Source organism: Phoca vitulina, unplaced genomic scaffold (genome assembly GCF_004348235.1).
Source record: "Phoca vitulina isolate PV1807 unplaced genomic scaffold, GSC_HSeal_1.0 scaffold40, whole genome shotgun sequence".
Classification (NCBI taxonomy): domain Eukaryota; kingdom Metazoa; phylum Chordata; class Mammalia; order Carnivora; family Phocidae; genus Phoca; species Phoca vitulina.
Genome location: NW_022589743.1, coordinates 8,794,771 through 8,819,675, shown reverse-complemented (window position 1 = coordinate 8,819,675; position 24,905 = coordinate 8,794,771). Strand labels below are relative to the sequence as shown.

The window sequence follows — 24,905 nt, the reverse complement described above, 5'->3', positions numbered from 1 at the left end:
AACTGGGAGAGCTTTCTAAGGAGGACAGGCTGGCCTTCCACGCAGAATTCTGCAAGTTTCAGGGTGGTGCAGGCGTAGGTATTTTTACAAGCTCCCCCGGATGATCCTTCTGTGCATCCCTGGCTGTGAACCATTGATCAACTGAAATCATGTCATGAAACCTTCGAGCTGTCCTTGACTCTTCTACCAAACCCCATGGATTCCAGCTCCCTAAATAGCTCTTGAATCTATCCATCCATCTCATCCCTAGAGCCTTGTTCAGAGACTAATGTAGAAAGTTCCCTCAGCCTCCAACTCTTCCTAATTCCCTGCAATCCATCTTCCGAGTAGCTGCCAGGATCATCTTTCTAATACAGGAACTGCTTATGTCATTCTCCTGATCAGGATAAAGTCCAAAGGCCTTAAAGTGGTGTGCAAGGACATTCATGGTCTGGCCATACCTCATTTCCTGTCCCTCTCCCCCTCATACCTCACACTCCAACAGTCCTATCACTCCCAGGAGAGTTCTGTTCTCTCAACCTCTGTGCTGCTACTTGGAATGTCCCTCCCCATCTTTTCCTGACAAACTCCTGCTTTTCCTCCCTGCTCCATCGTCCCCTTCCCTGCAGAGCTCTCCCACACCCATCCTGCTCACCATCAGAGGTGGACGGAGGCTTAGGGCCACTTCTGTTTTATGAATCTTAAGGTATATTTCGAAAGATGAAGAAGTGCCCAAAGAAAGTTATTCAAAAAGTTATTCTATCTCTGTGAATATATATTCATTTAGTGACAAATCAAACATCTTAACTTGAGGCCCTTCAAAAATGTAAGACATGGCCGAATGACCAGAATGAAAATGCATCCACTAAAATACACAATATAGGGTCCGACTGTGTTGTAGCACATCACCTGTGAAATCAAATCAAGCAATATTTATTAAGAATCACTATGATTATTACAAAAAGCAAGTATTTGTTGAATTCCTATTACACTCTGAGCACATTCTCACTTAATCCTAGTAACAACCCTACAAGGAGAGGACTGTGATGCCCATTTTACAGATAAAACTCAGGGTGACTTGGTGAATTGTCCATGTCACACGGATGGTGAGTAATGGATCTGGGATTCCAGTCCAGGCTCGCCTGGCCCCTGCTCACCGTCCCAACCACGGCAACTGCCTTCTGCCTTTGCTGAGCACTGAACTGAAACCGTGGAGTGGAGTGGAGTGGTGTAGAACACAAACACTTTCTGCCTGGGTTTAAATTCTGCTGACTTCCTTTCTTGAGCCTGTTCTTCATCTGCAAAACAGGGATAATAATACTACCTATTTCATAGCATAAGGATTAAATGAGATGTGGCAGGTTGAGGGTTTAGGACTCAGTGATTGACAGCTTTTCCTATTGTTTCCTAGCACTGAGCCAGGCTTTGCAGGATGAAAAGGAGCTCGAGAGAGGGGCCTTTGGACCCAAGTCCTCACTGACTCAAAGCCCAGAGAGGCAGAGGAATCTTGCCACTGTCTTCACTCGGGTCTTTCTTCTCTAAAAGGTCCTTTTGATTTATTAGCAAGAAGCCATCTCCCGACTACAAAGGCAAGATTTCAATAATTCTCACCCAGTTCCTGGCTAAAGATGCCCAAAGAGATTTCTAAGCCAGTGATTTTCAAAGAGGGAACTTAATTCAAATGCTTTGAAGAGGGGGGCTTGATGGTTGGGCACTTTGTTATATTTTAAGTATGAATGGACGAGCCATCCCACATGGGCAGCATGTGATGGGCCCCAGGAACTGGGCACTTGTGAATGACGGGGCTTCCTATCAATTCCTGCCATGTTAGAGGCCAAAGCCTCTCCAGGCATGGGGAGGCAGTCCTCTCCCCTAAGAGATGTGAATGCCAAATATAAAATTGGTCACCCAAAGAGAATCTTAAGGTCATTGTGCCTACTCCCTGTGCCTACTCCCCTGAGAGAGGACAAAGGTGTTTGATGATGAAAGTAGAGGGCGCCTGGGTGGCTCAGTCGGTTAAGCATCTGCCTTCGGCTCAGGTCATGATCCCAGGGTCCTGGGATCAAGTCCCGCATTGGGCTCTCTGCTCAGCAGGAAGCCTGCTTCTCCCTCTGCCTCTGCCTCTATCCCTCCTCCCCCGCCCCCCGCCGCTACTATGCACACGTGCACTCTCTCTAATAAAAATCTTAAAAAAAGTAGAGCTGAACCCTCACTTGTAACTGCTCGATCTAAGTGGGAAGTGCCGCGGAGTGGACGGTCGCCCACCGACCTGTGTCCAAAGCAGTGGTCTCTCAGGGACGTCAGAATGTGAAGCCCCGTCTGTGCAGCCTCCCCCTCATTCCCACACCTCCAGCTACCTGCTCCTTCTTCCGAGCAGGAGAATTGTTTCCCGTCCTCTTGGAAGGAACAAATGGTCTGAGAGAGTGAATTGGGAAAATTGCTCCCGGCCCACACTCCCCTCCCCGAGCCCCCATGGCAGATACTGTTGAGGGCCTATTATGGGCCAGACACTATGCATTTGTTATGAAGTCATCCCTGCAACCCTCAGAGGTGGGGATTATACTTTCATTTCACAGATGAGGAGATTTGGGTTAAAAAATGCTTAGTGCTGCGCAAGGTCATATGCCTGCTAAGTGACAGATTTGGATCACCGAGTTCCTCACCACAGAGTCCCCTCCTCTCATGCCCAAGATGCTGAGCTCCTTGGCCTGGGCTGCAGCCCACGCAGGGCCAGTGTGTGGAGCTCCCCAGGTGAGTCTGACGGGCTGCCAGGGCCGGGCACCACCGCACTGCGTCAGCCCTGCTAGAAATCCGTAAATGGGGTTTTTATTCCATCTTGCATCACAGGTTCCCTGGGGGAGTGGGGAAAACTGTGACTCTCCCCTATAGAAAAATGTTTATACACAAAAAGTTGCATACAATTTCTGGTAATTATGGAAATTCTGAAGCTTCTGCATGGATCCCCCAAGAGTCATGGACTCAAATTAAGGTCAAGTCTGTAAATCCTTGCTTCCAACTCCTTGGCCAAAACATGGGAGTTAGCTGGAAGCCCTTAAACAATTCATTTTCTTCCTACTGACTCAGAGTTGCTGGATCTGTAGTCCTGGGATATGTTCCCAGTCGATTCTCATACATCCAACCAATCTTTGGACTGGTTTTGGGGAAGCAGCTCTCTAAATGATGCCCATCCAATGGACCAGAATTCATTTCTGTCACCTCTACCCATATAATGTTAGAAAGTTGCTTAACCTCCCAAACCTTCTCTTTTCTCTTCCATAAAATGGGAATAACAATAGCCCCCACCTCATAGAGTTGATATGGGATTAAATCAAATATTCCATGTAAGTGTTTATCATAGTGCCTGGCACAGAAGTACTGAATAAATAGTAATGTATCACTGATTACATAGTAGTATTATTTATCATCAATGTAAGTAATCTCTGTAAATGGTCTCTTGGTGATAGGATTGGGAACAGAATCGAATTTCTAGTAGACTGTCAACAAAAATACATGAAAGAAAGGAAAAAATTCAAAGTTTATTAAGCATTAAGATTAACAGACAGATAAAGGTTTGGACTTAACAGCATAAACACCACAAATATCATGGTGTACAATTAAACTGACCTCACGTGAATTTGTACCTGTTTAACAGATGCAACGTTTGTGGTGTTGCCAAAAGGATAATGGTTATGGTTATTGTTACGTTTGGTAAGGTGCTCCCAAATTAAAGATGTTATGATTTGACTTAAATATTCACACACACACACACACACACACAGTCCTCTACACACACTTGGCCCTCTCCAAAATGTACTGATTTCAGTTGCCAAGTCCAATTCAATCAAGATCTAGGATAAGGTTTTGCTCAATTTTAAAATGACATTATTAATTGTAGAGAAAACCTGAAGGAGACCGTGGCCTTTCCAGGGAGGCCCAGGAGCCCTCGGCATGAAGCTAGCACCCCGGGAGCAGAAGAGGTCTACCACATACATGGTCTCCCATCACCTGCAGCTTGCTGACCCCAGGTTAAATCCCAGCCTCTGCACTCCACTCAGGCAAGCAGGCCAAGCCAGCCTGCTTTGGGATTACTCTGATTAACTCTCCTAAAATGTGAGTTTTCCTAAAAGGAACATTGGGGGGGGGGGATTAGATAAACTACCAGAAAAAAACCAAGCAGAACTCTGCATATTATGGAATGCCTGTCATTTTACCCCGGAGGAGGGGTGGGGTGGGGAGAGGGGCTCCGCCTAGAATTCTTTTTGACTCTTCCAAAATCAGACCCAAGACCTTTTAAATGCATGCTTAGAATTATTGTGTGTTCCCTCACAAAACCGGTGACGATTCACGGGAGGAACCTGTGCGTTATCTAGTACAGCACCCTAGCCACACAAATCCGCTCCGCACTCTCCAGGAACCAGCGGTCATTCTGCTTTGTGGGATGTCAGCACTGGAAGATGAAAGGCCCATCCCAGCCTCGCCCATTGGGTGTTTTGAACGGTCAGAAGGTGGCCAGTGTCTCAAAAGGAGGAAATGATCACGACAGCCCTCACAACCCCTCCCTATAGCCTCAAGGGGCCTGAGCAGCAGGCCAGGCCAGGCTGATGGGTTTTCACCTTCCTCTGCAAGTCTAGTCCACAGGAACGACAGCATGACCTTGTCAGGCAGTCCTGGGCCACTCCTTCCAAATTGTGTGTAAATGATGTTGGCATGATTTGATTTGGATTCATTTTTAATGGCCAAGTAATTAATCTCCGAAAGATACTTAGGATGAAAAGGTGAAAAATGACAACAGGACTTTTAATAGCTGCAGTCTGCAGAACTCATTTGACCCTGGTTGATCCGGAGTCATTCCAGATTGGGCCATGACTTCCCACGCCATTTAGCAGAACTGCCTTATTTACTAATTGCCCTAGAAAGAAAGCAGGGAGTCCAGGAATGAGTGTTCGTGTGTGTGTGGTGACAATGACCTACACAGAGGGCACGCATACAGACTCAAATTTCTTAAATTTTAAGACGAGGTAGGTTTTCTGAAACCTCTCCTGGCACACCAAAGGATGAGTTTTATTATGATTTTTTTATTTCTTCCGCAGAGAACATTTGCGATCCTCATTTGATACAAACCACCTAACTCCAAGAACGACCAGTGCTCAGAGTTTCCTCAGCTACCCTTTCACACAGCAGCGCACTTGGACGGTCCATGGTGCATCGCTTCTCCACTTAAAGAAGATACTGCTTGTCTTTGTTTTAGTAATGACTGCCACTTAATAATTCCGTGGCCATTGGTCTTTTTACCTATAAAAACGCCAACTTTGCGTGTCCACCTGTGTCTCTTACTGAATACCGCTCATTCAGTTCTGCTTCAGAACTTGGCCAAAGGTCTTACTTATTTCACTAGTTGTATACCTGAACAATGCATTTTGATTCTAATGCTCTCCCACTTCCTACCGTCATCCGTGGCTCGGGACAAAAAGAATACCTAGTAGGAATATCCTACTGGTCAGGTTTCCCAAGACTAGGACACTATGACAGAAGCTTTGCGGGTGGACTGACCAGGAGACCACCAGATCATTAAAGAATTACGTACTCTGGAGGCAGGAGACTAGAAAATCCCATTGATGAAAGGGTGTTTTAATCTAGCACAAATTGTTTCTTTGCAATAACAGCAGAATCTCTTGACATTACACAACTTTGTGAAACAAAAGAACAATCATCTTTAAAGTCAAAACACCTATCAAATTAGAAACCATACACATAACACCGATATCAACCTCATATTGCATAAGACGCACGTGCCCACAGAGGAGAACAGAATTGTTTGGGGTGCTTGCAGTGATATTTCATTCCAGGAACTCATAACTTTGAAGTGAACATTTTCGTGGCAGATGCTTTTCCTAAAAAAACACTGTATCATCCAATAAATATTTGACTAACATCCACTTTGTGCTTTTGGGTGACGTTAACTGACTTCTTTCTGAGACCTAATGGGAAACAAGAAAGCTCCTTCTATATTTTAGAGCGGGATTTGTCACACCAAGCTTCGATACTGTCATAAAATTTTAATTTAAAGCAAAAAACATGCTGATGTATCAGTGATAGGCTTAAAATATTAAAGACTTCAAAAACCCCCAAGCGCTTCTTCTCTGTACAACATTGATGAATATATATCTTTGCTATATAATTTTAAAACATGGAATAGTTTTCCTTTTCTCTTTGCTATATATAATATATGTCTTCCAAAATACATCGTCAGTATTTATATCTGAAAAATACTGTACAAAAAAGAACTTCCTATAATTACTCTGTATAAACATTAAACAATTTAATAATCTCTCCTTTTGGTCTATAGTAAACATTTAAATTGATTGGATTAACCACAGTTTGTGACAACACCATCCTCTTCTGAGATACACCAGTGTCTTTTACATTCATTTTTCAGAAGTCCACTTTCTAAGAGCACATACGTTCAAAAAGCAAACAGAAAATAAGAAACATAAGCTCCAGAATCATTAATTTATGAAGCATCCAAAAACGACACCACTAGGATAAAGGGTCTTACAAAACATCAACTTATTAACTTATTAATGATTTTTAAAAACAGCAAGGTATAATTCACAAAAATATATATATTACAAAAAAATGGGGAAAACTGAATCTTAAGTAATTGTTTTGAGTATCAAGAGGGATATGGAAAAAGGTAACTAGAAAAGTGGGAGGGTGGGGGGACCGGAGAGGGGAGAAAACAAAACCAAACATATCAATGTCAAAAGCTGTTCCAAGATGTAATTTTTTTTGGCTCCTACACTGATAAATTAACCCCTCGTTCTGAGACCTGGCATTTCCCTCTGCTTCCCTGTCCTGGGGATGTTCTGGGCATGCTCAAATGCATTACTGTAATTTTTGTGTTTTAAAAGACAGTGAAATTCTTAGGGAACATATCCTATGTCCACTAGTAATACTCAGGCAGCATGCTCTAGCGTACAATAGGATTATTGCTTTAGGTACAGACAGTGCAAAAACACACTCTGTGTTCTAGAATAGTACTCTTACTTATCTGGGGTTGGTAGAATTAAAAGGAAACTTAGTAGATAGCAGTAAGTAAATATGGGATCTAATAAATCTAAACAGCACTTTAAATTTGAAGACAATTATCACCAAAACTGAAAATATGAGGAAAGCAACCTATAACTGAGAGAGAGAGAGCTGCAGTGTAGTGCTAAGTGATTTCTGTGCACCTTATTAGCATGGTAACTTACAGATTAAACAGAAACAAGAGCTCGTAGTCTTGACAACTGAGATCTACTAGTTTACCAGGGCCCCGCTTGGTGAAGCCGGGCGGAGGGTCCTGGAAGAGTAGGCGGGAGCCACCGGGGAGCGACGCCGGAAGGGGCAGGAGTGGAGAAGGAGGGAGGGGCAGGAGACCCCACGGTGGGGGGGAGGGTCCCCGCAGTCCAGTAAAAACATGGCACCTTTCTTTTTCGGAACTGAAAGACGATGAGAGGGCTACCTTAACATGGCAAGTGCACAGGCACGCGCGCGCCGCAGACCGTACGGGAGCACAAGCACGCGCGCGCGCACACGCACACCAGAATGTGAGTCAGATGTGTTTATGCCTCTGGTAAAGTGCTGATGTCAGAAAGGTTGCTTCGGGTGTGGTGCTATCAGGCGGGAAACACACTGTCCATCTATTCGAAAGCCACCCACAAACCCGCCATCCTACAGGGGCCCGTGCCGGGCCTCGTACTTGGCAAGTATGTTCTTGCATTTGCCCAGCTCCTTCCGCAAGTCAGCCACCTCCTGGCGCAGGGCCGAGTTCTCCTTCTCCAGGAAGGACGCCCGGATTGCGATCTGGTTCTCCTTCAGCCGCCGGGCGTCGCGGGAGCGCTTAGCTGCCATGTTGTTCTTCCTGCGCCGGGCCCAGTACTTGTCGTCCTGCTCATTAGTCACAGGGGGACAGAAACAAGACGTTAGATTTCAGCCGCGGAGGGGCTCGGGGTGGCGCCCGGGCACCAGGGACCCAGGCATCTCACCTCGCGTCTCCTTCCCCGACCGTCTGCGCACGTCTGTCTGACACCACGGCCCGTGCGCCGCGGCCGCCCTCCCGCAGCAAGGACGCACCTGTCACAGCGCGCCCCTCCTTCCTCTCTGCCCGCAGAGTACGTGCCGACCAGGGTACCCCAGAGGCTGCATAAAAGCAAGTAGCTCACTTCACACCCTAAACTACCTTCAGATCTCTCTGCGTTCTTTGATGAAAATGTTATTTTAAGAACCCTTTCCTTCCATGGGTGCTCGTATGCGTGTTGGTAGAAGTCCACACGATATTGTTGCAAGGCAACTTGGCAATATCTATCAACTGTTGAAATGCACCACCACTGATGGAGAACTCCCCTTCTAGGATCTCAGCCTCCTCCCATCTGCACGGGTGTGCACACAGACACGGGCACAGAATTTTTACTGTGGCATTGTTTCTAATAGAAAGAGCTAGGGGAAACTAATCGGTAGGAGATTTAATAACTACATGATGATGGAATCATACAAAAGGATACTCTGCAGCTGTTACAAATAATGATCCAGCTGAACCAAAAAGATGTTCATGATATACCACTACGCGGGTGGAAACAACAGCAATTTGCTGATAAATATGTATGGCTTCATCCCACTTTGGTTGAAAAATCATAATATTGTACATTCATAGAAAGAGGCCCAGAAGGATTTATACCAAGCTATTGAACGTGGTGCCTCTACAAGGGGAATTGGAGGAGGGACGCCAAGGAGAGAGGTAGGATCTTTCACCTTTTCTATCTTTCTGATGTATGTCTTGGTAATTAAAAACAGAAATTAAACACACACACACACACACACACACACAAACTTCCACCTGCCACTGATCAATATCCTCATATTGGTGGCTAGCATTTAAATAATTTACTCCTAATCTCCTGTTTAACTCTGCTCTAGGCCTTAATTCTCCTGGGTACTACTTAAATGGGCATCGTGTGCTGTCCCCCTCATCATTGCTCCCCCGCCAAAAGAAAGGAAAACTTTCTGAGGAAGACTAAGAAATGCAAGTCTTCTTTTAGGCCTTACCAATTCATCTATTGTGCCACCTGGTGTGTTTTGCAACCCTTTCTTTTCAAGGACTTGCAACAGCAAATCCCTCCATCGTAGCGAGGCTAATGCTTGCAGTTAATGCAGTTAGCAGTTACTGGTCACCCAGAATACGTGGGCTGAGGCCAGTGCTTACCCTCCCCCAGGATTGCAAGGGGCAGTTGGCACTGGAAGAGGTCACATGGGTTGGGACCCAGGCTGCAAGGAAGGCCCAAGGTCAGTGGTGCACCCCACACCCGCCCATTACCCTCGGCAAACGTGTGCCCTGCACAGAGACAGGAAGTGTGAGAGAGTGCGCGCGTGCGCAGACACCTTCTGCCCGCCATTCACCCCATTCACAGTCTGGTAACCGGTTCCTTATTTATAAAGCATGCCCAGCCTTCTACACATTTCATAATAATATGTAACAAAGTGAAAAAGTGATCTTCCCAATAGCTGGCACTAGCATCCTTCTTTCAGAGAAGAAGGCTGTGCTTTGAAGAATAGCTGGATACAATGTCCACAACAGCCAAACTGTGAAAAGAGCCAAGATGTCCATCGACAGATGAATGGATAAAGAAGATGTGGTATATATATACAATGGAATATTATGCAGCCATCAAAAGGAATGAGATCTTGCCATTTGCAACGACGTGGATGGAACTGGAGGGTATTATGCTGAGTGAAATAAGTCAAACAGAGAAAGACATGTATCATATGACCTCACTGATATGAGGAATTCTTTTTTTTTTTTTTTAAGATTTTTATTTATTTATTTGACAGAGAGAGACACAGCGAGAGAGGGAACACAAGCAGGGGGAGTGGGAGAGGGAGAAGCAGGCTTCCCGCTGAGCCACCGGGGAGCGACGCCGGAAGGGGCAGGAGTGGAGAAGGAGGGAGCCCCAATGCGGGGCTCGATCCCAGGACCCTGGGATCATGACCTGAGCTGAAGGCAGACACTTAACGACTGAGCCACCCAGGCGCCCCGATATGAGGAATTCTTAATCTCAGGAAACAAACTGAGGGTTGCTGGAGTGGGGGTGGGTGGGACGCATGGGGTAACTGGGTGATAGACACTGGGGAGGGTATGTGCTATGGTGAGTGCTGTGAAGTGTGCAAGACTGTTGAATCACAGATCTGTACCTCTGAAGCAAATAATGCAATATATGTTAATAAGAAAAAAAAAAGAAGATAGCAGGAGGGGAAGAATGAAGGGGAGGAAATCAAGGGGGAGACGAACCATGAGAGACTATGGACTCTGAAAAACAAACTGAGGGTTCTAGAGGGGAGGGGGGTGGGAGGATGGGTTAGCCTGGTGATGGGTATTGAGGAGGGCATGTTCTGCATGGAGCACTGGGTGTTATGCACAAACAATGAATCATGGAACACTACATCAAAAACTAACGATGTAATGTATGGTGATTAACATAAGATTAAAAAAAAAAGAATAGCTGGATACGTCAGCTCAGGGCAGGTGTGCTGCGGCCATTGGTGGGATTTGTCGTCTGTGCTTGAGAAAAGGGGGAGAGGCCAGGCTAGCTGGATGGAGCGAGCTGGGAGGAATGAAAAGAGAGTCAAATGACTCCACAGAGGTAGGAGGACCTAAGGGCATATTAGCAACCATGAAACCTCCAGTTCTGATGGCAGTTGTTTGGTTATTTTGATGTAAGCCCCAATTCCAACACCCCCTCAAGAGTCTCGGTAAATCTACCACAGTCCATGTTCCTTGGGTGTGTGGTTTCCAAGATCATTCAAAAGAGGAGCTGACTTAGGAGGTATCAGAACCTGACCCAAGGGACCAGGAGCCTAGGAGGTAAAGGAGCGCATGATAACAAGCCCCTGAGAGATGGCAGAGGCTGGGGGCAAGGTAGAGGGAAGGGAAGGGGGGTGTACTGCATAGGCCCTGGACTTAAGAGGTGTGTGACTGGGTGTTAAGACCAGGGGAGTCAGCAGCTGACCTCAGGGTAACAACCAACTTTTCTGTCTCTTAGAGCTCTTCTCACTTCTAAGATGTTTTCATTTCCCAGCCTCACCTGTCCATACAAGCAGGGGAGCTAGGAAAGGTGTAGAATGGGGACCATCTCAGGTGGGAGGGGAGCTGGGAGGAGGGGTGGAGCTGAGAACGCGGAAGGCAAGAATGGATGATGGAAGGAGGACTGCCCTGGACCAGAAAAGCCGCTTGCCTCCCTTTGTTACCACACAATGGTTGGGGGAGGGGGAAGCAGGCTGTTGAGGGGGGCTGACAAATCCGGCACTACATTCCTGTCCTCTTCTCCTCTATTCTCAGGAACAGGGGCCATCTGGCCATCTGGTTACCCCACCCAGCAAGGGCCCACCCAGTCCTGCCCCATCATCTTCCTCAAGATCTCACATCGGACACTGCCTCCCCCCGCCAGCCCCCTCCTGACAAGTCAGCGATCCTTTTTTCTTACGAGACTAGAAGTTCCTTGAGAGTAGGAACAGTGTCCGTTCTGGCTCACTTCTGTATATCCCTAGGGCTTGGAACACACGAGCGTTTGAAAAATATTTGTCAGGTGAACAGATGAACAGTTAAAAGCATGAAGACATCAAGGTGATTAAACTGATTCTCAGCGAGGAATCCCAAGACCAACACTGCTTACTTCTCCCAGGAGATGTGTGCTAAGCCCAACGAATGGTGCCAGGGAGGGTTCCCACAGCTGTGGGGAAGACCGTTTACTGATGGGGCCATTTCGCTTGACTGGTTTGCTCGCCCAATGCTAGGGGCCGCAAATACCTCTCCCACCCACCTCCAGCTCAGTCCTCTCTGCCAGAAGTAGAATTGTGTTACAGCGCTGCTTCTCATTTCCACATGAGATCATGGCCTGTGGCCTGAGGCTTCCCTCATAACTGCAGAAATCCAAGGACACTTGGCAGGAGAATGGTCCTGCCTGCTACCCACCTGCCAGGGGAGAAGGTCAGGCCCGGCCGTGACAGCAATACCATGCATAGTTCCAGCACAGTTTTCCCAAGGCCTCTGGGTCGCCAGGCTGACCTGGATTATTCAGTAAGCCTGCTCTTTGCTTTGAACTCGTAAATCTGGAGACCCTGGGAAGGTCTGGCTGCAAGTTAGAGCTACTGCTCAGGATCATCCTTCCAAACTGCTCTCTGTTCAAAAGCAGACACATGCTGCATGGCTCCTCAGTTGAGTTGAAGAGACGAGCTCTAAGACACAAGCAGGATCAGATGGCTAAGAGAAGGAAAAGCGTCCAGTTGAGAGACTCAGCTGCCCAGGGCCTGATCTCCTGGCTCTTTCTTACCCTCTCGTAGTCTGACCATCAGTTCCCAGACTTGTTTAGGTTTCATGGTGTGTCTACTGTGAACTTTACTCTTCGGATTCTTAGGGGACAGCTACTGGTTTGTCACCCAAGGGCCCCTCTTGTGGCTCTTGGCAGGGCCAACATGCTGCAGTGACATTTCTGGAAACTGGAAGACTCGGGGACCAGGCCTTCCACGAACCAGCAGAGTTCACCTTACTTCGCCTCTCTCCCTGCTCCATTTCCTCAACTGCAAAACGGTAATTTTGGTCTAAGGAACTCCTGAGGTCCCTTTCAGCCCTGACATTTGATGAGTCCGCCTCACTCAAGATAATCTCGTACGTAGATAACAGCAGCGATTTCAATCTGCTGATTTCCTTTTCCCCCAGTGCTCTTCCTAGATAGTACAAACAGGTAACCGGTCTAAATCGGTTCCAAGACCATGTCCCAAACTCGCATGTGCCCAGCCTACAAGTGACTCTCCATCCACACCACAGTTAGTTTTGAGAAATGGGGGGGGTCAGAAGCTGGAAAAAGCTAATTATGCCCGGTTTCAAGGCCTCGAATGTATACAATCACATCTCTATTGTCCATATGATTGGAAGGAACCATAAACACAAAAAATTCTAAGCCATGGCTAATCAAAAATGCTTCTATTTTGGGATTAGTGGACATGGCATAATTTTGGAAAGAATCCTCTTCCTAATTATTGTTAAATGTGTCAGATTAATTTTGTTTCAAGTTGTATCAGACTTTGTAAGGTAAATCTATTTTCCTTTATAAATAATATGTCCCCTCAACGTAGCAGAAGAGAAACAACCTGGAATTAACCTTTTGTTGCGATATTCAAGTGATCATTATTTAAGACACAGCATAAACATTACATATAAATATGTAAGGGAACCCACCAGCTTCCTTAAGAAAATCCCACCTACGTCACCCGAGGGTGGAGAGAGGTCCTATCTCTTGTTGTTACTCCCTGGGGCCTATAAGGCAAAGGAAGCAACTGATTATCAATAAATTCCCCAAGGTAAGGTAACCCTTGAAGGACTTTGCAGTCCAGATGTCCTTTGCAAATAATTTCCTTTCTCTCTCCAACCCTGAAAGATTTTGGTTTTATTTTATTGGGGTTTCCTAGGCTTCCCTGCAGATAGTAGCAGGTTCGTTTCCTTCGTGGATTATAAATCACTCCAACATTTTATTTCTTCTCCTTATTTCTGTGCTATATCAAGACATGAAAGGCATATTTCAGAAGACACCCAGGGAGGAAGCAACTTGCCTACAGTCACATGCCAAGAAATAGGATCAGAAATTACAAGGCCTTTGTTCACTGGCTTGTGTGATCTTCCTGGAGGTCACGCTTTTAAGCTGCCTCTTGATCCCACCCTCCATGTGCCCAAAGCCTGATGACCAGTTCCAATTTACCTTCAGATCATCGGGGATGAAGACTTTGCGTGCTTTCTTGATCATGGGCTGTGGCTTCAGTTCTTCCTCAGAGAACTTGCGTTTGCGAGGGTCAAACATTTCCTGGCCAGGGATGCTGGAGAGGGCAAGGTCTGCCGGGTCTGGCTCATAACCCACCGGGACCTGGATGGTGTCAGGATCGATGGGACTCGGTGTATTGCGGTTTGCTGGCAGCAGCTGACCTGGAACAAGGCAGGAGCTTTCATTCAGCAACACCACTGCAGCCCCGTTAGACAACTACTTGATGATACTCCAGGATGAGTGGCAAGAGTCTTCGACTTCCTGTGTGACTAACAGTGCTTATTTTATTCATCCTCACCATGTTACTAAGAACACAGCAGGCTGATGACTTTAACTCATGTCAGATCAGGCAAAACAAAGACCCACACGCATGTTTGCAAACTAAATAAAAAATTACATGCATTTGTTCTTTCCGGTAACACATTCATGGAGCACCAACTATGTGCCAGGCACTCTGATTTTTACCTTTAAGGTGTTTTCCAGGCGAGTCAAGGAATCAGACCCATAACGAGCCCATTGGGATACAGTGAAGGGGCGGGGACAGAAGTAAACCTCCCGTGCTTCCGGAGCGTGGGGGACAGTAGGAGGTTCGGGACACTTTCTAGAGGTGACGCTTGGTGTAGCTGCGACTTGAGACAAACAGTGATTAGCAAAAAAGGTAATCCAGGGACAAAAACAAGCCAGGGGGCTCTCTCTTCGAGGGGCCACGGTAGCCTTGGGTAGCTATAGCACTGGACGGAGTGGAGAGAGGCATAATGCAGGAGATGTGGTCAGGAGGGTGCGCAGTGGGGACGCCACCAGGCCCTGAGTGTCACGGAAGGACCCTGCGCTCCGAAGGGACAAGCAGAGCTCAAGTTGGGAAAGCGGGCTCGGGCAGCGTGAGGAATGGACTGAAGGAGGCACGGCGGGAGACAGAGCTGGCTTCCAGGCTGCTGTGATGACCCCGGCGGCGACAGTGGGAAGAGGGTGGGTTCAGGAAGTATTTCACAAATTAGAAAGGACACGTCGGGGAGGACCGGGCTCCCCCGTGAGGGTTCTGCAGGCCCAACCACCGAAACGCACAAACGTCGTCCCCCCGAACGACGGTGAAAGTGAACTTAGTAACAGCCCGCGATGTTTACGTGGGCGGCTCTGAATCTTAACTTCTAATTCCCTCCTAATTTTACAATTGCTCCCTTCACACCCAGAGAATAAACGAGAGGAGACCGCCTGGCGGTGTCTGGCTGCAAGCTGCACCCCTCACTGCTGATGGCTGGACGGCGTGTGAAACGTCCTTCAGGCTTCATTAAAACCTACCCCAGGCCGGAGCGCGAAGCCCCGACTCCCATTCTAGCTGAACTGCAAAACCACGCTCATCTGTTTTCTGGAAAGGCCTGGTGGGGAGCCTGCAAAATGAATGTTCGGGGTGACCTCTGAGGTCCTCACTCCGCTTTGAGCTCTCTTTGTATCCTGCTTGCCAAAGACGAAGAGCTGGGCCCCCGAGGCATTGGCAGAGGACAGAGATTTCTCATTAGCCGAGCTGCAGCTCAGCACCGGCTTCTAGACACTGCTGGGGTCGGTACTGGATGGTGTCAAGCTAGATCTGATCTTGTGCCTCCTGACGTTGCCTCAGACAATGAGCCATATCTGAGTCAAACGGGGATTTTATTTTCCCTTTAGAAATTCTCTTTGAACTTAGTAACAAAGCTCCCCAATGCCCTATCGCTCCCGGCACCGTCCACCACCACCTCCCCCACAACCTAGACACACGCCCAGACATATGCACCCTCTCCTACCCTCTGGAAGCATCTCGTAATTAATATTTCCCAAACCTAATTGCTCCAAGTTACTTCAGAATTCTGTTATGATGTTATATTGCAGTGTTCTCCTTTATTGCTTTATAAATGTTAAGCTTCACACACACACACACACACACACACCTACACACCCCTCCTCTACTGGACAACATGGCCTTTCATGTTTTATCTACTTTATGCCCAGCCCACTCCTCGCCATGGTACCCACTTCAGAGGTCAGCATCTACAAAGAGTATTCCTCATTTTAACGGTGGCCCTCTGAGACACTGGGCTCTGACATTCATTCGTGGACATTCTAACAATAACACTGCACATTCAGGCAGAACCTTTCTTGGCATTCTTTCTCTCCAGCCCTTTCTTCCATGGAAGTAGGTCAGGCCTACCTGCAGAATGCAGAAAACTTAACGGGACCATAGATGAGGTCAGTGGCTTCCCCAGGGTCACACAGCAAATGGCAACAGATCCAGGTGAACCTGAGAAACACAACCAGGTCCTCTTTCTCCCCAGAGATACCCTCATGCCATCTTGTTCATCTATATTTTCTAAGGAGTTGACTCTGCTGGACTCACTTTCCCTCCCTTTATTCCAAAATGTCAACAGTGCCATTGGGTCAATGGAAAGGAGGATCTTTATTATTTTGTCCTATTTTTGTGGATTTTCAAAATTTTAATGGAAGAATTTTCAACCTAAGAATGTATCACTATATAAACTTTGTAAATTACCAAAGATGTTCATTGCAATATTTCAACAAATGCAGAAATGTGTCAAGAAGTGCTCCTCTCCCCTGTCCCCAGTCCATCTTGCCTCTCTTCCCAGAGGTGACTGCCCTTAACTGCTTGATGTGAACCTTAGGTGCAGACACATAAATGATTTAACTCAAATAGGATTATACTACTCACATATCTTAAATTACTTTTTCAATATATGATATACAATTTCCCATGTTAGTACAGATAGAACTACTTTGTTCTTTTTTAAAGGGTGAGTAGTACTGAGGCACCTGGGTGGCTCAGTCGGTTAAGTGTCTGCCTTCAGCTCAGGTCATGATCTCAGGGTCCTAGAATTGAGCCCCACATCGGGCTCCCCGCTCAGCAGGGAGTCTAATTCTCCTTCTCCCTCCGTGATCTCTCTCTCTTGCTTTCTCTCTCTCTCTCATAAGTAAATAAAATCTTTTTTTTTGAAAAATTTTAAAAATTTTATTTGAGAAAGAGAGAGAGAGAGAGAGCGTGCATGTGCAAGAGAGAGAGAGAGAAGGATGAGCAGGGTGAGGGGCAGAGAGAGAAGCAGACTCCCTACCAAGCAGGGAGCCCGATGTGGGACTTGATCACAGGACTCCGGGATCATGACCTGAGCCGAAGGGAGACGCTTAACCGCCTGAGCCACCCAGGCGCCCAATAAATAAAATCTTAAAAAAAAAAAAAAAAAAAAAAAAAAGCGTGAGTAGTATTTACCCACTCATTCCCAACTGATGGATTTTTAGGTATTTTTGGAGAAGAGATTCCTAGAAGTGGGGCTGCTCATCCAAAAGGTATGTACATTTTATATTTATAACTGTACTGCTAAACTGTCATTTCTATTTATACTTGTACCAACATTTATGAATGCATTTCTGCACAATATTAATTTTTAAAATGTTGTCAATCTGATAGATACAAATATCACTATTGTTTTAATTTGCATTTCCCTTATTACTAGTGAGACTGAACATCTCAACTATTTATCAAGTATTTATTTCTTCTGCTATGCACCACCTCTTCCTGTCTTTTGCTCCCTTTTAAATGGATTTTGTTGCTTACTCATTTGTAAGAACTCTTTATAGATTGGATATAATCCTTTCATCTGATTTATCTATAGAAAATATTTTCTCCCAGACTATTGTTTGTTTTCTAACTTTGCTTATAGAGTTTTCAACTATTGGCAAGACCTTACATTGTAATGTAGTAATATCTTGAAATCTTCTCCTTTTTGGCTTCTAACTTCTTTATCTTCTACCCAAAAATTATATTATATATGCACACATATGTATACATCTCTCTATATATACACATATATGTATGTATATATATATATATATTACTCTATACTTTTCTCTAATACAACTATAATGGATTTGTATTTTTAAAATTGCAAGTCACCTAGGATTTAGTTTTGTGTATAATATAAGCAAGGAATTTTAATGTTTTCTAAATGTCTTAATATAATAATATCAGTAAGGCTTGATATTTGACAAGGCAAGTTCTGCACCCCTTACTGTTCTTTTTTGGAAAATTTTCTTTGGTATTTTTTTTCTTTCTAAATAAAGTTTCCTTTTTGCTTTTTTAAGATTTTATTTATTTATTCGTCAGAGAGAGAACACAAGCAGGGGAAGCATCAGGTAGAGGGAGAAGCAGGCTCCCCGCTGAGCAAGGAGCCCGATGTGGGGCTCGATCCCAGGACCCTGGGATCATGACCTGAGCTAAAGGCAGACGCTTAACTGACTGAGCCACCCAGGCATCCCTGAAAAATTTTCTTTGGTGTTCTTATATTCTTCAAGATGAAGTCCAGAATATACCAATTAAGTTATAAAGTTATTATTGAGATTTTTGTGGGGTTCTTTTTTGAGATTTTTGAATGAAGACTGCATGAAAGCTATGAGTCAATTTGGGGACAAGTGAGGTCTTTAAAATATTGAGTATACCCATAGTATAACTGTCCATTTTTATTTATTTATTTTTTGGTCTTTTTCTTATACCTAGCAGTTAAGGCTTACAGTTTTCTTCATTTTATTTTTTTATTTTTATTTATTTATTTTTTTTTAAAAGATTTTACTTATTTATTTGACAGAGAGAGACACAGTGAGAGAGGGAACACAAGCAGGGGGAGTGGGAGAGGGAGAAGCAGGCTTCCCGCGGAGCAGGGAGCCCGATGCGGGGCTCGATCCCAGGACCCTGGGATCATGACCTGAGTCGAAGCCAGACGCTTAATGACTGAGCCACCCAGGCGCCCCAGTTTTCTTCATTTTAACTATTCATATTTATTGCTAGGTATATCTCTTAAACGTTTTATAGTAGTTGTTCCTAGTGTAAATTTTGGTTTACAACTATTGGCAATAGTTGTAATTGGTTATTGCTGGGGTTGAGGAAACTACTGGTTTTAAAACACTGGGTTTATATCCAGCCCCTTTTACTCTCTAATTAGTCCTAATTGCTCTAGCACTGTCAACTTGGTTTTCTAAGAGAAAACTAACATAATCTTATCTTCTGCCTCTGGGGACAATTGTTGCTTCCTTTCCGTGTTGATAATTCCTACTTTCATAAAACCTCACTGCATTAGCTAGGCTCTGCAAGACAAGGAGGAGTAACATGGGTAAAGACTAGAGATTGTGTCTTATCCCAGCCTTTAATGGAAGAAGTTTTTAATACTTCCTAGTAAGTGTTCAAGTATGAAGGTTTGTTTTCTAGCATCCTAATAGGTGCAGTTTGACAAACTAAGGCAGTTCCAACATATTGTACTGAGAGTTCTTTCTTTCTTTTTTTTTTAAATCAGAAACGGTGCATTACATTTCCTCAAATGCCTTTTTAGAATCTGTTGAGATGATCGTGTGGTTTTCTCCCATATTTGTTAAGTCTGAGCCTGGGGTTTCTCAAAGGCTTGCTTTGAAAGATCCGGGCTACACAAGATCAACCCCATGCTGTAGACTCTGCAGTTTGCAGACACACTGTTTTCTTTTTTTAAAAACATCTTGATGAAAGTCACTTCCAAAAGGGCCAGGGAGGATTTCTGGAGGAAAGCGTGGAACAAAAGAACTGAAATCTGGAAGAAGATGAGAAATTACCTTCAAACACAGAACTGGCCTCCACTTTTGTCACGAATTAACCATGACTAAACCTCCAAATAGGATAACCGAAGATCAGCGATTTCTTATATACTTCAACAAGAAGTTAGCATCTTGTGTCCAATTAGCTGACTGGCTAGAAGTCACCGGTGAACGGGGACAGCAACAATCTGTGTCCTGTGTCCTTATCTCTTTTCAAGTCAATGGTTTGTTTACGCTATGGCTTCGTCAAAGCAGTAATAAGTCAAAGCTGTAGTTGCTGTTTCATCCTCAAGGCTAATTGCAACACCTCCAACCTTTTGGTTGTGCTTCTTGTTCAGGCAGTTAAGTAAACAAAACCTTAGATCTGTAGCAGTAATGTCAGGACAGATAATACTCCAGTGTTTATCACTGGCGAGCATTATTCTCTATAAAGGATGGCCGAGCAAAGAGAAAGTAATCTGGTTTTGGCTGAAGTATTCTCTATTAGCACTGACAGGTGAACTTCCTCGTGATTCGAAGACGGTTCCCAGATCTTGGTCCAAGCTCTTTCTCTCCTCCCCATAACCAGTTTGTGGTCCATTGGCTTGCCATCACCTCTGGACCCTGGATGGCCATAAGTCGATTTGAAATAGCACCATTTACCCTCTTTGCACCCACTGCTTTCAGAAGAAAACTGCCATCGGGGGTCACAGCCTATTCTGCTACAAAACACCGCTGCTTCTGAGAATCCCTTCCATTACAGGGAGCCAATTAACTTAGAAGAACGTAGTAACACTAGCGAGTCCCTAAAGAGTGCTCACGATATGTACAGGGATTAAATAAAAATCTCACAAGTACCTCCTCCGAAGGATATGGGCTTTGTGGACCCCGAGGCCAATTAGCCTGTCTCCGTTCTGACGGCAGGAACCTCTTCTCTTGTTCACCAAGCAAGTCTGCAAAAGCAGCTGCATCCTAAGAGTCAGAGGCCTCCCCCTTCCCTCTACCCATGTTCTGTTCCATGTGGCTTTGCAGTTCCAGGCAGAGTCTATTTCCCCACGCCTTGAATCTGGGCTGGTACTGTGACTTGCTCTGGCCAACAGAGTGTGGCAGATGTGACAGTGTCAGCTCTGAGGCTGGACCGAAAGAGACTGTGCCTGCCACGGCTGCTCTCCAGCTCTCTGTCACCCCCGAGACCTGCTCGGTCCAGCCTACTGGGGAGTGAGGGGCACGTGGGCACGTGGAACAGGCCAGTCTAGGTCAGCTCCCTCGAGGTGCGAGTCCAGCCCTGCTCAGCAGAGCCACCCGACTGACCCATAGCATTTCCAGGTAAGTAAACAATAAGCGTTCGTTTGTGCATGTGACTACTTGGTAGATAGAATCATGAGAACAGATGAGTGATCCACGAGGCTGAGCTACTGCCTACAGGGAGCTGCTTATACAGTAACACTAATAGCTTGGCAGGGTTGTCGACGTCCAGGGTAGTGGTTAAAGTGTGAAGGGAGTCACACTTGGGGTTGAGTTGATTCTGCCACCAGTGTGTTATAAACTTGGGGACCAGAAAGAAATACCCCCCCATTTCCTAATAAGGTCTGTTTTAAGGAACGAGAACTCTTGGTGCCCCGCCCTCCCCTTTCTTTAATTTCCTTCTCTGAGTTTCGGTTTCTTCATCTGCAGATGAAGATTACTATGCCAGCCTCATAGGGTCGTGTGAAAAATGAATGAGATAATGTATATATAAAGTGTTTCACACAATGCATAGTACCTGGAAAGTACTCAATAAATGATCTAGATATATGCACAATTACACAATATAGATACTATCATCACAAATACTTAAAACAATGAAAGACTGTGCCCCCCTTGTCCAAGCCCCCCCAGCCTCCCCCGAACTACTGCCACATCCCCCTAACGGCTCTTCTGCCTCCCATTCGTGTCTCCACAATGCACTCTCCACGCAGCTACCAGAAGGTATTCTAAAAATGCAGACCCATGCAGGGCACTCCCCCATACCAAAACCCTCCAAAGGCTTTCCATCACCACATATGATAACATTCAAGACTCCCCCTCACTCAATATGCTTAGCCATGCTGGCCTTCTCTCTGCTCCTCACATACCCCAAGCAGGACCCCACCCGGGCCTGTGTGCTCAGCCTTCTCTCCCCATAAACCCTTTTTCCCCTGCTCTCCGCCTGCCCAGGCCTTTTGCGTCATTTAGACACCAGCTTGCGGCGTCTCCTTGATCCTGTGACTTGCCCCCGCACTCCGCCTTCCCGACCACCCATGTGATCACCTTTACAATAGTCATCTCCACCCAAAACCGTCTTTTGTATTTGCTCGACGTGTGTTGACTGCCTCCCTCCACCTGCATGGAAGCTCCATGGGCCGGGGACCCTGTGTTATTTGCTGCTGCAGACCCAGTTTCTATATGGAGCCTGCATGGAGGCGGCACTCGGTACACACCATTGAGTAACCAGAAATAAATACTCCCAGATCCTAACAAGGACTGTGTCGGGAAACAGGGACTATTTTCTCTTTTTTATTATATTTTGCAAATTGTCTATAATGAGCACCTTTCATTTTCAAGGTCAGAAACTAAAACATTACTTTGTAAAGAATGGGCTCGGCTTCACTTTGCACATAATACTTCCAGGCGCCCATGTGAAATGTGGTCAAGAGAAGACCACTCAAGTCCCTAGAAAAGAAGAAGAGGAAGGAGAGGAGGAGAAAGAGCAGACCCAAGAGAGACAGGAGAACCAGGCGGAGGAAGAACAGAGAGAACGAGAAGGAGGAGTCAAGAAACTAAAGCAGGAACACAGGATGAAAGGAGAAGTGGAAGAAGGGAGGGAGGGAGGGAATGTAGAAGGACAGAAGGGCTTAGAAAGGAAGAGAAGGGAGAGAGAAAGAAAGAGGATGGGAAAGAAAAGGGTCAGCTGAAGACTAACATGGGAAATGTCCTTCTGGATCCCGGCTGCTGGGACTCGGACATGATGCTGACACTCTTTAAGTGTCCTGAGCCTTACACGGCAGACACACGGACGTGAGGCAAAAACGAATCTCTCTCTCACTTTGTGTCAGATTCAGACAAGGTTCCCAGTAAGTACCGCTCATGGCTGCTGAACAGGTGCACCCAAAGGCCCACCACAGAGATGGCTTTCATCTAAGCAGCTCTTCGCCCACGACTCCCTCCATGCAGTAGGACCATCAACAGAAATCTGGGTTAGGCTTGATGCTGAAAGGCCAGCTCGGTCCCTTACGTGCGACCATCAGTGCCCATGTCGTGCCATCCCATGGGCTGGCAGGCGGGCACGCCCCACCCACTGGGTGATCAGTCTCAGTCACACAGATGGCTGACTGGGTGGGGCCCTCACCCCCCAGCAGGCCCCTCTGACGGGCCGCCTCATCTAATCCTCACAATGGCTGTGTGAACGTGGAATTATTAGTAAGTAATTATTAGTATCATCCTTTTCCAGATGTGGAAGCAGTTTAAGACAAGCTCAGAAATGCTAAATAATTTGTCAAAGGTTGCCCAACTAGCAGATGAAACAGGGACTCACCTCCCCATTTTTCTGACTCTGAAGCCCAAGTTTTTATTGTTGTTGTTGTTGTTGTTTTGTTTTTAAAAAGATTTTAGAGAGGGGCAGAGGGAGAGAGAATCTCAAGCAGACTCCGCACTGCGTGCAGAGCCTGACACGGTGCTCGATCTCACGACCCTGAGATCGTGACCTGAGCCAAAATCAAGTGTTGGATGCTCAACCTACTGAGCCACCCAGGCGCCCCTGAAAAATCGAGTTTTTAATTGTGCAAATACCCCGGAAGTGGAGGCCAGAGAGCAGAGTCCCGCATCAGTGGAAACGAGGGACTCTGTGCTTCCGGAGTGAGAGTCCCGCATCGGGACCTGGGCTAGGAGCCTCATGTACAACATGCTACTGAACCATCAGCCCCCTGCCCCACGGGCAGATCATGTCCCACATTTTATGGATGAGGAAACGTTTGGTCAGAGAGGTGAAACCACGTGCATCAAGTCGCACAGCTAAAGATCTGGTGGGGGGGCAGGGTCGGGTGTCCCCTCAATCCACGGCCCATGCTGTGTTCCTCTTGGAGGAGCGGGAGGGGATGGGGAGGACCCCGCAGGTTCCCTTCTCTCAAGCCCAGCATGGGCACGCAGCAGATGGACCCCCAAAGAGGTGGGAAGAGCCCATGGACAAGGGCCCCCAGGAAGTTATGGGCAGCCAGCCACTGATTTCCTCTCCCTCTGTTCCTTCTTCTCTCCCCTCCCTCCCTCTCCTCCACCACCCAGTTCCCCTGACTGGCTGAGGGCATGTCTGCCTTTGACATCTCCACTGCCGGCCACAGGCTCAGGGCTCCTGTGCACACGACGTCTCGCTCACTGGCATCTTTAACGAGCTCTGGGACAGCCAAAGACCGTGCCTCATGACGAGAAAGGTGAGCATCCCTGGCAGAGAGGGTGCTAGTATATTGTTGTGTGGATATGAAGTTGGCTTCAAAGGTCGCTTCATGGGGGAGGCGTGTTCTACCTCTATGCCCTTCAATGATCACTATGCCCATGAGGGCTTGGTCTGGGTTTGGGCACAGAGAGACAGCTGGGACTCTGTTCTGAGGCTCAGCTCCGCCTTCATCCCTCTGCTTTGACCCGTCCTGCGAGACGGCGCGGTTCACCCGAAAGCTCAGACACACTTGGACGCATCATGGTGTTGCCCCTAAATGGCTCCACGGCCTGGGGCTGTCGTGTGGCAGGCAGAGTCTTGTTCCCTCATCTGCCAAGTGGGGCCGGACGGGGTGGGCGCCGGGGCCAGGAAGGCGAGCCCCGCAGCGGGCGTGGGGTCCACGCGTCCCTCCCACACGCTCCCCAGCACCTGTTCTCCCGTAGCTGCAGCCCCAGAGCCTGTGGCCCCCCCACGTGACCCCACGTCCAGGACAAGCACTTTGCCCTGGGATTGTGCATCAGGACCCGAAATGGCCCTGACTCGACTCGGCAGCTCCTAACTTGGCAGGAGCTGGGACCGGATTAACAGGGCCTCTCGTTCCGAGGCTGTTTATCATCACACTTCTTGCCAACCGTGTCAGCAAGAAAGCTGCCTCCTTGAACCGACTGAAAGGTGAAGCCAGAGGAGCTCATAACCACAGCCTGTCGCAAGCCAGTCAAACAGCGCGCAGAACAGACGTTCCCGCTAGCGGTCAGGGCACAAGTGGGCCCACCAGCCTTCTCGCCATGGCCCCTGAGGCCCGGCACCCTCCATCTCCTCCCCTGCGGGCCAAGGGCCTCTCCCCATCGCTGCCACAGCACCCCAGGGTGTAGAGGAGTCAAAGATGGGCCAGAAATGAACTCAGGGCCAAAGACTGAGGCCCAAGTGAGGCGCCTCTCAGATCGGGCAACCCTGGACCCTGCGGTGGGTATGGAGGGTCGTGAACAGGGAACAAGAGGCCCTATCCTCCTCCCACACACTCATGCCCCACCCCACCCCACCCCACCCCAAAGCTACAGTGCTACGGT

At 46.9% G+C, this 24,905-nt stretch overlaps 2 protein-coding genes across 4 annotated transcripts in view; one reads left to right on the top strand and one right to left on the bottom strand.

Annotated features, from left to right (window-relative positions):
- The window catches only part of MMD (monocyte to macrophage differentiation associated), a 75,496-nt gene extending 68,083 nt beyond the window's left edge, over nt 1-7,413 (top strand). Inside the window, exons 7-8 of one of the 2 annotated variants that reach the window (XR_004302357.1) lie at nt 3,875-4,089; nt 5,070-7,413. Coding sequence is in view for 1 of the 2 variants with exons in the window: in XM_032429172.1 (XP_032285063.1) it covers nt 3,875-3,931 (57 nt within the window). In the remaining variant the exon portion in view is untranslated. Of the gene's footprint in view, nt 1-3,874 lie in introns of both variants that reach the window. The other variant, XM_032429172.1, reaches the window with a different exon arrangement.
- Nucleotides 5,577-24,905, bottom strand: part of HLF (HLF transcription factor, PAR bZIP family member) — a 53,966-nt gene continuing 34,637 nt past the window's right edge. The window contains exons 3-4 of one of the 2 annotated variants that reach the window (XM_032429169.1): nt 13,764-13,984; nt 5,577-7,911 (exon numbers count right to left, since the gene is read on the bottom strand). In XM_032429169.1, coding sequence (XP_032285060.1) covers nt 7,693-7,911; nt 13,764-13,984 — 440 coding nt within the window. In that variant the 3' untranslated portion in view covers nt 5,577-7,692. The remainder of the gene's footprint in view (nt 7,912-13,763; nt 13,985-24,905) is intronic. The other variant, XM_032429170.1, reaches the window with a different exon arrangement.